Source organism: Euphorbia lathyris, chromosome 10 (genome assembly GCF_963576675.1).
Source record: "Euphorbia lathyris chromosome 10, ddEupLath1.1, whole genome shotgun sequence".
NCBI classification, from domain to species: domain Eukaryota; kingdom Viridiplantae; phylum Streptophyta; class Magnoliopsida; order Malpighiales; family Euphorbiaceae; genus Euphorbia; species Euphorbia lathyris.
Window position 1 is genome coordinate 34904829 of NC_088919.1, and position 13077 is coordinate 34917905.

Sequence of the window (13077 nt, forward strand, 5' to 3'; positions counted from 1 at the left end):
GGTAAAATGGAAGTAAAGTGGGTTAGATATGTAAATGACCTCTCTTAGTTGGGCTAGATTTGTAATTAGCTCATTAATTTAAGTAACATTGTAAGTGGTAAAATTTCAATTAAAATAGTTCCTAACGTTAGGATTATTTAAAGGGATATATTGGGTAATTGTGCATTGTTTAAAGTGTAGGGTTAGGATGGTAATTAAGAAAGCAACGTGAGTGGATTAGAATTTAGGGTGGGATTTGTTTCCTTTTGGGACCATTTACTACTTAGACTCAGTTGAATTGAATGAAGCATATAATATACATTTTATTTAATGAACCATTATATTATTATTAGACGGACCCATAGTAGGATCGGAGGTTTTAATTCAGATGTGCTCAAATCGTTTTCATTTCCAAAAATATACTACTATATTCTATGGAAAGGGGTTAATGCTCCATAGATTATAGTTGTCTTAAAATGATCATTCAACTTTAATTTGTCTCAATAAAATCATTCAACATATTAATAACAAAATGACAAAAAATTTAAAATAGAATGATATCCTCATATTTTTAAAAGGGTTAATTATAAATCTGGATCAATTTGAAAGCTCATTTACATATTAAGTCCAGTTCTCCAACTTCTTACCAATCTAGACACTCAGCTTTAACGCGATATAGTTTAGTTCATGTTATCTGTCGCGTTATGAAAACGCGACAACGAGACAAAGAATAGTTTATATATTATGTCGTCTTATATGAAAACCCGACAACGCGATGTCGCGATATATGAAAACGCGACAACGCGAATTATATATGCAACATGACCAGAAGGAAGCAGAAAAGAACAAAAAGAACCGAGAAGAGAAGCGGCAACTTGAGATACTCAACTGGCGTGTAATTAAATCATTGAAAAGACATCAAAATATTTTGTTTAGTATATCGATAAAAAATCTTTATGCAACAACAAGTGAAATAAACGACATATCCAAATTCACCGACCAAAACCCAAAACCCAATACTCTATACCCCTCTTAGATCCGCATTACTCCACTTTAAATAATCAAATCCGCATTATTCCTCTCGTTGTTTGCATACACAGATTTGATGTTTGAGACTCCAAAACTGAAGCTGCCGTTTTGCATAGTCGGTTGATAACTGTCGATTTGAAATTGAAGTATTACCATTTTCGCTGAGATTGACTAGATCAGAAACTTGAGTTGCTCCTCGATCTACTTTGAAGAAGCACCATTCAAATTCAGCAATCATCAAAAGAAAACCTTGAACTCCTTTATCAGTTCTTGGATGAAACCAAAATCGATTTACAGCTCTAATGAGAAAAATATAAAAAGAATATCTAACAAAAGGGAGAAAAAATTGAAACGAATATGAGAAATGGTAGGATTTGCAGGTGGTGGTGGTCCCAGCCAAGTTAACGATGAATACAACTAGAGTGGAGATGGTGATGTTATAGTTATCATTAAAAGTGAGACTACTAGTCCTAATATGTAAGAATAAAGAGTGAGACAACTAGTCCTAATATGTAAATGGACTTTCAAATAGATCTAAATATGTAATGAACCCATTTTTAAAAGTTATCATTAAAATATAAACATAATAAAATTATATGTGATCTATATACTATGGAATCGATATTAACCTAATTAGATTCATAAGGATTATGTTTTAAAAAAAGATTAACATGATTATGATATAATAGTTTTAGGTTGGGTTGAGTTATGGTGTTGACTCATTTTGACATTAACCTCAAATTAGGAAAATGACGTGTCTAGTATATCTATACTTCCACAAGGCCTTATAAACTTTTCAAATTCCCAGCCTAATGGAGTACTATAAGAAGGTCCCATTCTCTTAGGTCCAGACGCATGTGAATTTGGAGGTCCAATACCATAATCAGGCCTCACTTGCTCACATATTAAAATGAGGAAATTAAAAATAAAAAACACATGCCATGAGAAAAATTTTTGGTTATATAAAATCTTATTTTGAATTTTGTCACTGGAGAAACTATCAATAACTAATTATTTTGGAGAAGGTTGTTGGATCAAATAAATATAGAGAAAGAGTAAAAATACTTGAAGAAAATTTCCTTGCCTTACCATTTCTATCCTTAGGTATTTATACATTATAGATATAATTATTAGTAAACAACACAACTCTCTGTAAATATATATGACCCTTTATAAAACAATACAACTCTTGATAAATACAGATGACTCTTGGATAATACAATGAACCAAATTAAAGACTATTGATTATAAGTTTATTATTTCAACACACTCTCTTAAACTTATAATTTTTTATCACTTAGTAACATCAAAAACAGTTCTTAATCTACTACATTTTCGAACTTCATCGCTATTGACCTCTTCACTTCGGGCTTCCATCACCCCCCATTATTATCTCCATCGTTTTCTTCGAACTATTTGTTATTGACCTCTTTACTGAGTCTTCCATCATCCCCATTATTATTATTAGTACTATCAACATCACGATTATCACTATGAAATGATATTTCAGGTTTTGGGTGAGGCATATAACTTGCAGTGCACATTTTACATGAACTTGACACAATACTACTCATTCCAATGACCTCGAGTGCTTTCATTCTTTCCTTTCTCTTTTTAACTTTCAAGATTTCTTTTTCAGATTTGTTTAATGACAATTTTTCTTTGGAAAATGTCTCATTCAGTTCCTTCATTAGCTCGACCTCACATTTGTTCTCTGATATATGCTTGATTTTCTTGTAAATTACTGGAGGTACATTCATCCCGCATGATTTGATTACAATTTTTAGATGCTCAACGTCTTTACCATAACCTGGTGTTGAAACTTCTTTTTTCTTGACACATTGTTGAGCATATGATTGAGAATGGCTATCACCAGAGGTCTTTTCTACGGATCGGAGCTCTGAGCTATTCTCCCTATTCCCGTGTAACCTCTGTTGATGGTAGGCAAAACAGTTTCTCACAAAAACGCCCAATATGTCCCATCAAACCACATATATAACAAAAATTACTGAGGCGTTCATATTTGAATCGAATGAAAGTCCATTCTGAAGCGGATCTTTTGATTTTTTTGCATCTCTTCAGTGGTAGCCTGATATCAATTGATACTCTAATCCTCATGTACTGTCTTCTCATACCAGATTTATTGGTGATGTCATACTCACGAAAGATCCCAATAAAATCACCTATTGTTTCCCAATGCCTTCTGCCATACAGCATACAGGTAAGTCATACACATGGACCAAGATGTCCATGTGGGACAGAGCAACTGTGTCAGGTAACTCCCCCATCTACCATTCTCCTATGATGAGCATATTGTTGTCAAAGGACCATGGCCCTCCAGCCAGGACCCTATCCCTATCCACCTTGTGAAAAAAATTCAACGACAAACAAGTTCTGGTTCAATTTAGTGATGGCTATCCCTCTGTCTGGGCGCTAGAGATCTGCCAGTTTAGTCTTTAATCCTCATGTGCCTAGGCAGCTCCAGCGAAATCAAAAGACTCTGTTTCCCCCGTCATCAATGCCAAAACAACAAAATCTGCCTCCATCCCCCTTATTCGAAAAATAGGACCCTTCCAATAAAAGATAACAAGAAACCATAACAGACCAAGCGAAACCTCAATTCTAATAAAAATGATGGACAAAGAACCAATCGACCCAAAGAAACTTGACAATAAAAGCAGCGATAATTGAAACGGAAATCAGACAATCACACGAAACCACACACGACAATAAAACTCCAAGAACCTTATGCTAATCAGTCTCATAACAGAATATTAAGAACAACAACAATGGTGGAAGAACAAGACCAATGGAAATCAGGGAAAAAACATACCAATCGATAATCGGGAGCAAAAATTGTAGAAAAGAGGTCGACACCACAGATAAACTAACTACACCAGCACAGACCGTCACCGAAAGCCGGCGACCGAAACACACTCTCACACTAGAAGGCGAAACGACAACTTTCACAGGCAGCGTCGGCGTCGGCGTCGATTTGGTATTTCGAGAAGAGACTTCGAGTTTTAAATTTATTTTAAAATTTAACATATCATGCTTTTCTTTTCTTATTAAATTACATAATAGAAATAAAAAAAACCATCTACTTTAATAGTATCATAAAAACTTAGTTTTTGCTAACATTATAAACTATAAATACCATTTGATTATAAAATTCTACAGTTTTTGAAATTTTTTCTTAATGTAATTCTAAAAATTAGAATAAGTTTATTTTTACCTAAAAAAAAATTAGAATAATCAATCAATCAAAACATAACCAATGACACAAGTCTAATATAATTTGATTCAAAAAATAAAAAAATATCCGGTTGGTGGATAATGGGCCGGGCTCCAGATCTAATGGGCGGCAAAATCCATTCCGATAAGCCACATGTCTTATCATTCTTATCCACAGCACAGCCACAATTGGTATCCAATCAACGTACCTCATCAGAGCATAGGAACAAATCCTACGGTTACATATTAACCAATCAAAAAATATCTGTCATTTTTTTTCGAGAAATAAAAAAGCAGGATCATTTAATGCTTTTCTTTTACTTAATTAACTATGCACAGTCCACGCGTGAAAGCAAGATAAATACCCACTTCTTTTTTTATTTATTTATAATCAATATTCCAGGGTAGTTGTCATTTTTTATATTGGATATGGGCAATTTTGTCATCCTGAAAGACAGAAAATCAAAATCTGGCTAATCCAATTTTTTCTCACTTTTGCCAAATGGGGTCAGACCGTCATTAAGTCGCCAGGCTGTACTCCACTTTCAACTTTTACTGTGCAGTTCTGGCTGCACAGATCTATATTGCGGTGGTCACATCCGTCGTGGACGGCGGAAGGATGGATCTGAAACGTATTTTGAAAAATAATAGGAAATGGACAGAAAGTGGACCCCACCCGTTATTTACGTTAAAAAGACAAGCGTGTCCTTCTCCTTCCTGCCATTTACAATACCATTTTACCTAATTATTTCTCTCTCTTTGATACAGATGTACAATTTTAGCCTTTTATCTTTATCCCTCTCTCTAGAAACATTATTTTTTCTGTCTTAGAAACAAAAATAAGGAAAATAAAGAAAAACCCTATTTCTCTCTCTTCTTCGTCTCTTTCTCCTATTTCTTTCACTCTCCAATCATGGACCCACCACTCCATCTCCAACCGTCGTTCCTTTCGTTTCCGACCACCACAATCAACGCCGCCTCCGTTCAAAACGCCGCTCCTGCTACTACTACAGCTCAAATCGTCCCTGAAGTTCCTCACAACCATGTTGCTAACGCTTCTCCGACGGCCACCCAAACTTTCAACCACCCATCTTACACTGATGTAAGTTCAAAAGTAAAAAAATTAGAAAAATAAATTAAAAACGATTTCTAATCTTGATTTTGTGGTGTTTGGCAGATGATCTATGCAGCGATAACGTCGTTGAGGGAACGGGACGGTTCTAGCAAGAGAGCCATAGCCAAGTATATAGAGAGAGCGTTCACCGGGTTACCGCCGACTCACCCGATGTTGTTGACTCACCATCTGAAGCGGTTGAAGAACACAGGTCATGTGGTTATGGTGAAGAAATCTTACATGCTTCCTAGATCTATAACCTCCACCAATGATAACAGCGAGATTACTGCTGCTGCTGCTGCTCCAGCAAATCCTGCCGTCTCAGCCTCTTCTGGGCCTAAGAGGGGCCGTGGTAGGCCTCCTAAGCCCAAACCCGATTCTTTTCAATCTGACCTAATTCCTTCTTCTCAGCCCAATCATGTTGTTCCTCCTCTTAATTCTCAGTCTGTTAAGGTTCCAATTGGACTTTCAATTTCTACTCAGCCCAACATTGCTCCTGCTGCTACTCTTTTCAGTGATTCTGTAATCCCTCCGATTCCGACTAATAATCTCCCCAATTCTGGTCCTGATTCTCACTTTCAGATGTTTGCTAAGCGTGGCCCAGGCCGTCCCAAGAAGGCCCCGGGACAGCCTGGTGCGCCGGCTGTTGCGACAACTTCGGGTAAGAGAAGAGGGAGGCCTCCTAAGAGTATGTCAATGGGAGTCAAGAAGAGTCCGGGGAGACCTAGGAAGCCTAAATCTATGGCTGTTAATGGTATTAAGAAAAACCCTAAGCGGTTGCCCAAATCTGTTGTTGTTCCTTATGCAACTGCTGCAGCTGTCCTTAGTTCACCCAGGCCTAGAGGGCGTCCGAAGAAAGACGCTGACTTGACTGCTCCAGCTTCTGGTGCTCCTCTGGCTGTTCCTGCAAAGAGACCAGGACGCCCCGCAAAAGTTGCTGGCCTTGGTCAGCCAAAGGCAAGGCCTGTTGGCCGGCCGAAGAAGGTATATGCTACTGCCTATTATTCTTTACTTTGCTGTTAGATATAGACAGTCCATTGATATGGTTGAAATTTTATTGGAAAGTTAAGTGGGCATGTCTGTTTAGAAGTGTTACGCAATGAAGTGGTAGTTGTTGATAAATAAATATTGGTGATTGTTCTAAAATGGCCTCTTAAATAGTGTCTAATGTGGGAGAAAAAAGGGGGATGCTTGTGTATTTTATAAGGAAGAATCTAAGTGGATAAATTAGCTTCGATGTGCATTATTTGTCATTTATTTTCAGTTTATTTATGTATGCACTTTTTCTTTTGACGTGATTTATATTCATGTATGTTAGATATGCTGACACTCAAAAAGGAAAGAAAACATTATGCAAAATGGTTACTTTCATAGTTCAAATTAAGGAGAGTCGTCAATCTGTTGAAGATAATATTCTGTATTGATAGTTGAAGTAATGAGACAAATTAAAAGGGTAGACTTTGTACCCAATAACTATGAAATTGGTACCGTAGGCCTTTGGGAAAAATATGAAACTTTTCTGTTTTTGAGCAAGTCTTAGTTCAAGTGAACCACTTCCTGTAATTACGTGCCAACATTGTGTATTAGTGTTTCCAATTTGATTGCATTTCAATGTCATTTTTCAACTGTTGTACTTTTATTTTATTCAGTTGATTTATCTATGTTGAATTAATTCTTTTCCAATGAATTTACTATTTTTGAAACTAGAATGCAAATATGTCGTGGTCTCAGTCTCAGTCGCAAGCTGATGCATATGGCGATCTTAAGAGGAAGTTTGAAATTTTTGTAAGTCTAAAAATTCCACATTTCTTCCCAAAAATTGAACCGTGCTCGTCTTTTTTGCAACAATCTTTTGTTTATGGTGATAATTTGATGGTTGCAGCAATCAAGAGTGAAGCAAGCGGTGAGCTTGTTAAGGCCAACACTAAACAGTGAAACAGCCATCAGTGCAATAGCTGCAATACAAGATTTAGAAGAAATTGCAACGCTGGATCTTAACGCACCGGTGAGAGAGGAAGCTCCGCTATCACAGCTGCCACAGTCACCTGTACAGGCAGCAGTGGGCCAGAATTAGGAGAGAATTGGAAGGGAAAGGGATGAATATTTAATTGCAGTGGTTGTGAGGATGGAGGAGGAAGTGTAAGAAGTTTTCTAACCATTTAGAAGAGGGAAAAAACAAGAACCTTGTAAAGTTGAATCAAGGACGACTAATTGTTGTGGATGTGAAGATGAGGATGTAGTTTGATATTTAAACAACAGTGAAGTCCGTGGTGGGATCACCATTTGTTTTGTTTTTTTTTGTCTGTTGTACTAAATTCAATGTTTCAGAACATTTTAGCAACAATTTGAATTTCTCAGTTTATTTATTTATGTAGTCATTAATTAATTTGGTGTAGTATGATATGATCTTATGTCTTTTTTGTAGTTGCAGAAAAGCAGGCTGATTATTGAGGCTTGTCTTGAGGTTTTGAGCTTCAAAAAGGATATACGTATCTTGAATTCGTTGGTGGATGTTTCGAATTCAATCCAACAATCTTTTTCACTTGTTCAGGTCATTGGGTTGAATTTTTAGTATTTTCTTAGTATAATAGAAGAAATTATACATATATATTATAATTTCTTTTATTATATTAAGCAAATAGTTTATATTATTATTTAACATAAATAAATTTATGTGAATAGAGTATTTTAATTTTAATAACAGGAAAAATATGTTACATATAATATTTATACATTATTTTGTATATATTATTTATAATTTACCTAATATTAAATTTATAAATTATTAATTAATAATGGATATAGTTAATTTTTTTGGTATTCTAATTATTAAAATCAAAATTGATGAAACATCTACAATTAATACTATACTAAGTATTTTTTAATATATTAATTTATTGTCTTCTTGGGATCTTCTTCGACAGCTTCATTCGTTCTCTCATCTTCATTGGTGTTGTGTTGATGACTTCAACGACATGTTACCTTATGTTGACAAAAAAGGCAGAATTAATCATCCGTAGTGGTTGTTTAAAGGGTTTCGTGAAGCTTTGCTTGACTGTAATCTCACTGATGTTCCTTTTGTTGGCTATTCATTTACTTGGTCTCGAGGTATCCGATCACTCGTCTATTCTCCTCAACACCTCCCTTTCTTAGCTTAGGAGGAGACAACGAAAGTTTTTGTTTGAAAATTCGTGGTTAAGCGAAGGTCTAAAAGACTTCATTCTTCATTCTTCATCATTGGTACATTTCACTGGGTAAAATGTTTTTTAACTGGCTTAGCGACATGACTGGGCATCTTTATAAATGGGGTCGTGTTAGAGCTCCACGTTTTAAAGCGGAGATTGAATTTCTTAAGTTAGAACTGAGGACTCTTCAAATCAATCTTTTAAGTTAGAATTGATGGTTCTTTGAATCCTTGATGATGTTGTATTGTTGAGGGTCTACTATCTTCTCTTCTTGAAAAGGAAGAGGCATTCTTGAGGCCGAAGGTAAAAATTTATTGGTTAAAGGATGAAAATTTGAATATTAAATTCTTCCACACAACTGCTTCAGCATGGAAGAAGGCTAATCGTATTCGTCACAACAAGGACGAGGATGAGCTCTTACACGAGGACCCTTTTCAAATTGATAATGTTGCTCTTCATTATTTTCAAAGCCTTTTTTCTTCCTTGACACTATTACTGATCCAGTTGTCTCTATTGTGTCTTAGAAAATTACAGAGGCTGATAATGAATTACTGCTTTTCACGTTTTAAATTTATGAATTCAAGCGGGTTGTTTTCAATATGCATCCACCTCCTAGCTTTGTTAAATTTAATTATGATGCAACGCTGTTCTTATCAGAAAATCTTACCGGAGTTGGTCTTTTTGTTCGGAATAATGAAGGGTTCTTTGTTGCTTTCAAATCAATTACATTGCCAGATGTATTTGATGTTCGTGAAGTGGAGGCCATTGGTGTTAGAGAAGGAACTGAATTTCAGAAACGTGATATTTGAATCATACTCGAAGGTTACTAGAGATGCTATCAATTCACAGAATGTTGAGCTTTCTGAGTTTGCGCCCATTATTAGTCAATGTAGGGATTTAGTTGATAATAACGATAACTCGCCTAGGTTTTGTTTTGTTGATCGACAAACGAATTTAGTTGTTCATTCTATTGCAAGAGCGACTAAACTTACGATAGTCTGAAAGTTTGGTACGAGATGCCATTGTTTATTGATAATCTTGTCCTGTGTGATTATACTTTTACTTATTCTTTTCAATTTATTTGTTAGCACTTTTTTTTCCCTTTTCGGGGTTTTTGACCTAAAAAAGTTCTTTTAACGACGCTAACCTTAAAAAAATTATTAGTTTATTTAACATTATAGTATACTAAAATAATTTGTCATATGTAATAACAAAATTATTTACAACCAATAGAACATAATGTATAAACTGCAATTAAAATTGCTACACTACAATATATATCATATCAAATTTTATGAAAGTTTTTCTTGCATTTTAGTGATAGAAAGATGAACTTTTTATTTTGTACTAAGTTTGTTGATATTTAACTAAAAGAATTAAAAGATAATTGATTATAAAAAAATGACAGGCGATTTGCGATTTAGGCATCGCGCTACCCCTACCCTCCCGATCGCCATATCTTCCGTCGCAGAGATCTCCTAACTCCGACGCCGGTCCCGTTTCTCTCTCCGCCGTCGCCGGTAGTGGGAGGTTGTCTGTCCCTCCGGCGCCAATCGCGGTGCCTGTGTGGGTTTGCTGTCGTACGGCTTTACCCGTGTGTGTCGTGGAGTTTTTTCTTCCGGTTTCTTGAGATCTCGGTCCCCTGTTTCTGTAGCCGCCCCTGCCGCCGGTCGCCGTTTGCTGCTGTGCTCTGATCGCCGACATCTAGTCAAGGGGTCGCCGCCGGTTTCGGCTTCATCTGGTCATTTCCGGCTCGCCTCTACCATTTTGGTAGCAGAGTTAGTTCTTTCTCCTTTCCCTGGTTCTTGTTTGGTTTTCTGTTGGTTTGTGTCCTGGTGTTTGGCTGCTTTCGTGTTGCTCTGTGGTTGTGGCTGGCCTGATTTTGCTTGTAGTGCTTTGCTGTTTCTTCCTGTGTTGTTTTTTGGTCTGTGTTTTTGGCTGTTAGCAGTTTGTGAGCCTGGAGATTGGTCTTGGGGGAACTGCTTGTTTGGGGTGTGCTGTTTGTATTGAGTGCCCTGGTTCCTGGCTGTCGCTTTGGTTTCACCTTTCTGTTATTTGAGTTTGCTGTTAATCATGGCTGGTGTGGAGAAGGCAATAGGCAATTTGTCGTTGTCAGATGGTGAGGAGGAAGCCCTAGATCTTAGTGGACCATCATCCAATCCGATTGCTAAAAATGGAGGGCTAACCTTGATTGGCCGTTTCCTGACTGAACGTTCTATTAATACTGTAGCCATGAAGGCTAGAATGGCCATGATATGGAGACCAGGCAGGGGAGTGGCTATATCCGAACTATCCAACAATAAATATGTTTTTGAGTTTTACAATGCTATTGACTTGGCACGTGTAGTGGAAGGGGGCCCTTGGTCTTTTGATAACCATTTGCTTGTGGTATCTCTCTGGAAAGATGAACCGTCACCGGACTTGGTGGACCTATATATTGCCGACTTTTGGGTCCAGATTTATGACTTGCCTATTGGGTCTATGTCGGAGGGAGTGGGTAGACAGATTGGGGACTTCATTGGTAGATTCCAGGCTTATGATATCAATAATAACACCGGGTTGCGTAGGCAGTTTATGAGGCTAAGAGTCTCTATTGATGTGAGGAAGCCGTTAAAGCGAATGAAGAAAATCCGTAAGGGGAAGGAGGAGTGGGCTTATATTTCGTTTAAATACGAGAGATTGGGATCATTTTGCTATATATGCGGGCTGCTGGGCCATACTGATAAATTTTGTGATAAGATCTTCACCTTAAAACCTGAGGAAATCACTAGGGAGTGGGGGGACTGGTTGAAGGCCCCTGTTCGCAGAGGCGGGGATGTGTTGAATGTGAAGTGGCTGAGAGAGCCAGGTAGTCAGGCTATAAGCATTAATTTTGGGAGTGGTCAGTCGTTAGGGAACACTGTTGAAACTTTAAAAGTAGGGCAGTCTAGTGGAGATAAGGAAGTGGGGAAGGAGAACATTCCGGTGGGAAAGGAAGGGGCAAAGCAGAAAGGAAAATTGGATGTAGGGATAGGGAATTCAATTATACAGTCTGTGCAGGAGGGGGAGATAGTGAATATGGCTGTGGATAGCGATGATGAGGGCCTTGAATTGGCAGACGATCGTAAGCGCAGGCGTGCAGGCCCGGATTCGGTGTCTGTTCAGGCTATTGTGAACAAGCTACAGGGGAACGGGAATGGTTAGATCCTTAACATTCCGAAGGGGATAGTTTCTACGAGCCAAGTAGATCTCTCTTCTTCTAGTGACACAGAAACGACGAGGTCTGCGGAGTAGGCCCGCCGAGGATTATGAATTACTTAAGCTGGAACTGCCGGGGGTTGGGGAACACCCGAGCATTTCGGTCCCTTGGTGAGCTTGTTAAGACAAGTAAGCCGGACATGATGTTTCTGATTGAAACTTTGGTAGCAGGTTCTTGTATTGATGCTTTGAAGAGCAAGTTTGGTTTTGAAGGGTCTTTTGCAGTTGATTGTAGAGGAAGGAGTGGGGGACTAGCTTTACTTTGGAGGAAGTCTGACATGGCTTCGGTGGTTTCCTTCTCTGACCATCATATTGAAGTTCAGGTGCATGACACTGAGAAGGGAGATTGGAGGCTGGTAGGTTTCTATGGTCATTCTAACCGTGCCAACCATGTGTGGTCTTGGAGTCTATTGACTCAATTGTGCTCTTGCTCGATTCTACCTTTACTGGTGATCGGAGACTTTAATTGTATTCTTTCGAATTCAGAGAAACTTGGGGGCCTAGGCTACCCTCAAGGGTTGATGCGCAGGTTTCAGGAAGCTGTGGAAGAGAATATGTTGATCGATCTCCCTACACAGGGTAGCCAATTCACGTGGGAGAGGAGTAGGGGGACTAGATTGTGGGTCAGGGAGAGGCTGGATAGGGCTTTGGTCACCAGTGCTTGGGTGGACAGATTCCCAACTTATCAGCTTCGCACTCTGGTAACTGCTTATTCTGATCATGCTCCGATTTTCTTAGAGTTTGATAATCCGATCAGTAATGTAAGGCGCATTTATTTTCGCTTTGAACAAGAGTGGCTTTCAGACCCTGAGTTCAAGGTTCTGGTGAGGACTTGTTGGCTAAGTAGTAACTGCTATACACTTGCTGCAAAGCTGGCAGCCTGTGCCAGCAGCATGGAACAATGGGGGAAGAAGTACCGGATGAGGTTCAGGAAGCAAATTGAAGGCTGTAAGAGGAAGTTGGATACCCTTGTGGACAGCAACGCTCCGAATGACGTGGTCAGATTCCTTCAGGCCAAAAGGGAACTGACTACTCTACTTGATGCCGAGGCTATACATTGGCAACAAAGGGGAAAGAATTTCTGGCTACAGGAGGGGGACCAAAATACTAAGTTTTTCCATGCTTGTGTCAAAGCTAGAAAGCAGAGGAATACTATTCGCCATCTGAAGGATGTGAATGGCCTGGTAGTAGAAGGAGCTTATGACATGGGGGTTATTGCCAAGGCTTATTTCTTCGAGCTGTTTGCTGGCCCTAATAGCCCGTGTTATGATGCTGTGAATTGCCTTGCCCCTCTTGTTT

The 13077-nt window shown here is 38.3% G+C and overlaps 1 protein-coding gene across 1 annotated transcript; it reads left to right on the top strand.

Moving 5' to 3' along the window:
* The first annotated feature begins 4818 nt into the window (after window positions 1–4818).
* Window positions 4819–7754, top strand: LOC136208751 (histone H1-like). Its single transcript, XM_065999906.1, has 4 exons — window positions 4819–5344; window positions 5420–6340; window positions 7064–7141; window positions 7239–7754. The coding sequence occupies exons 1-4, from the start codon at window positions 5156–5158 to the stop codon at window positions 7428–7430; spliced, it is 1380 nt and encodes a 459-aa protein (XP_065855978.1). The 5' UTR covers window positions 4819–5155; the 3' UTR covers window positions 7431–7754.
* The last annotated feature ends 5323 nt before the right edge of the window (window positions 7755–13077 follow it).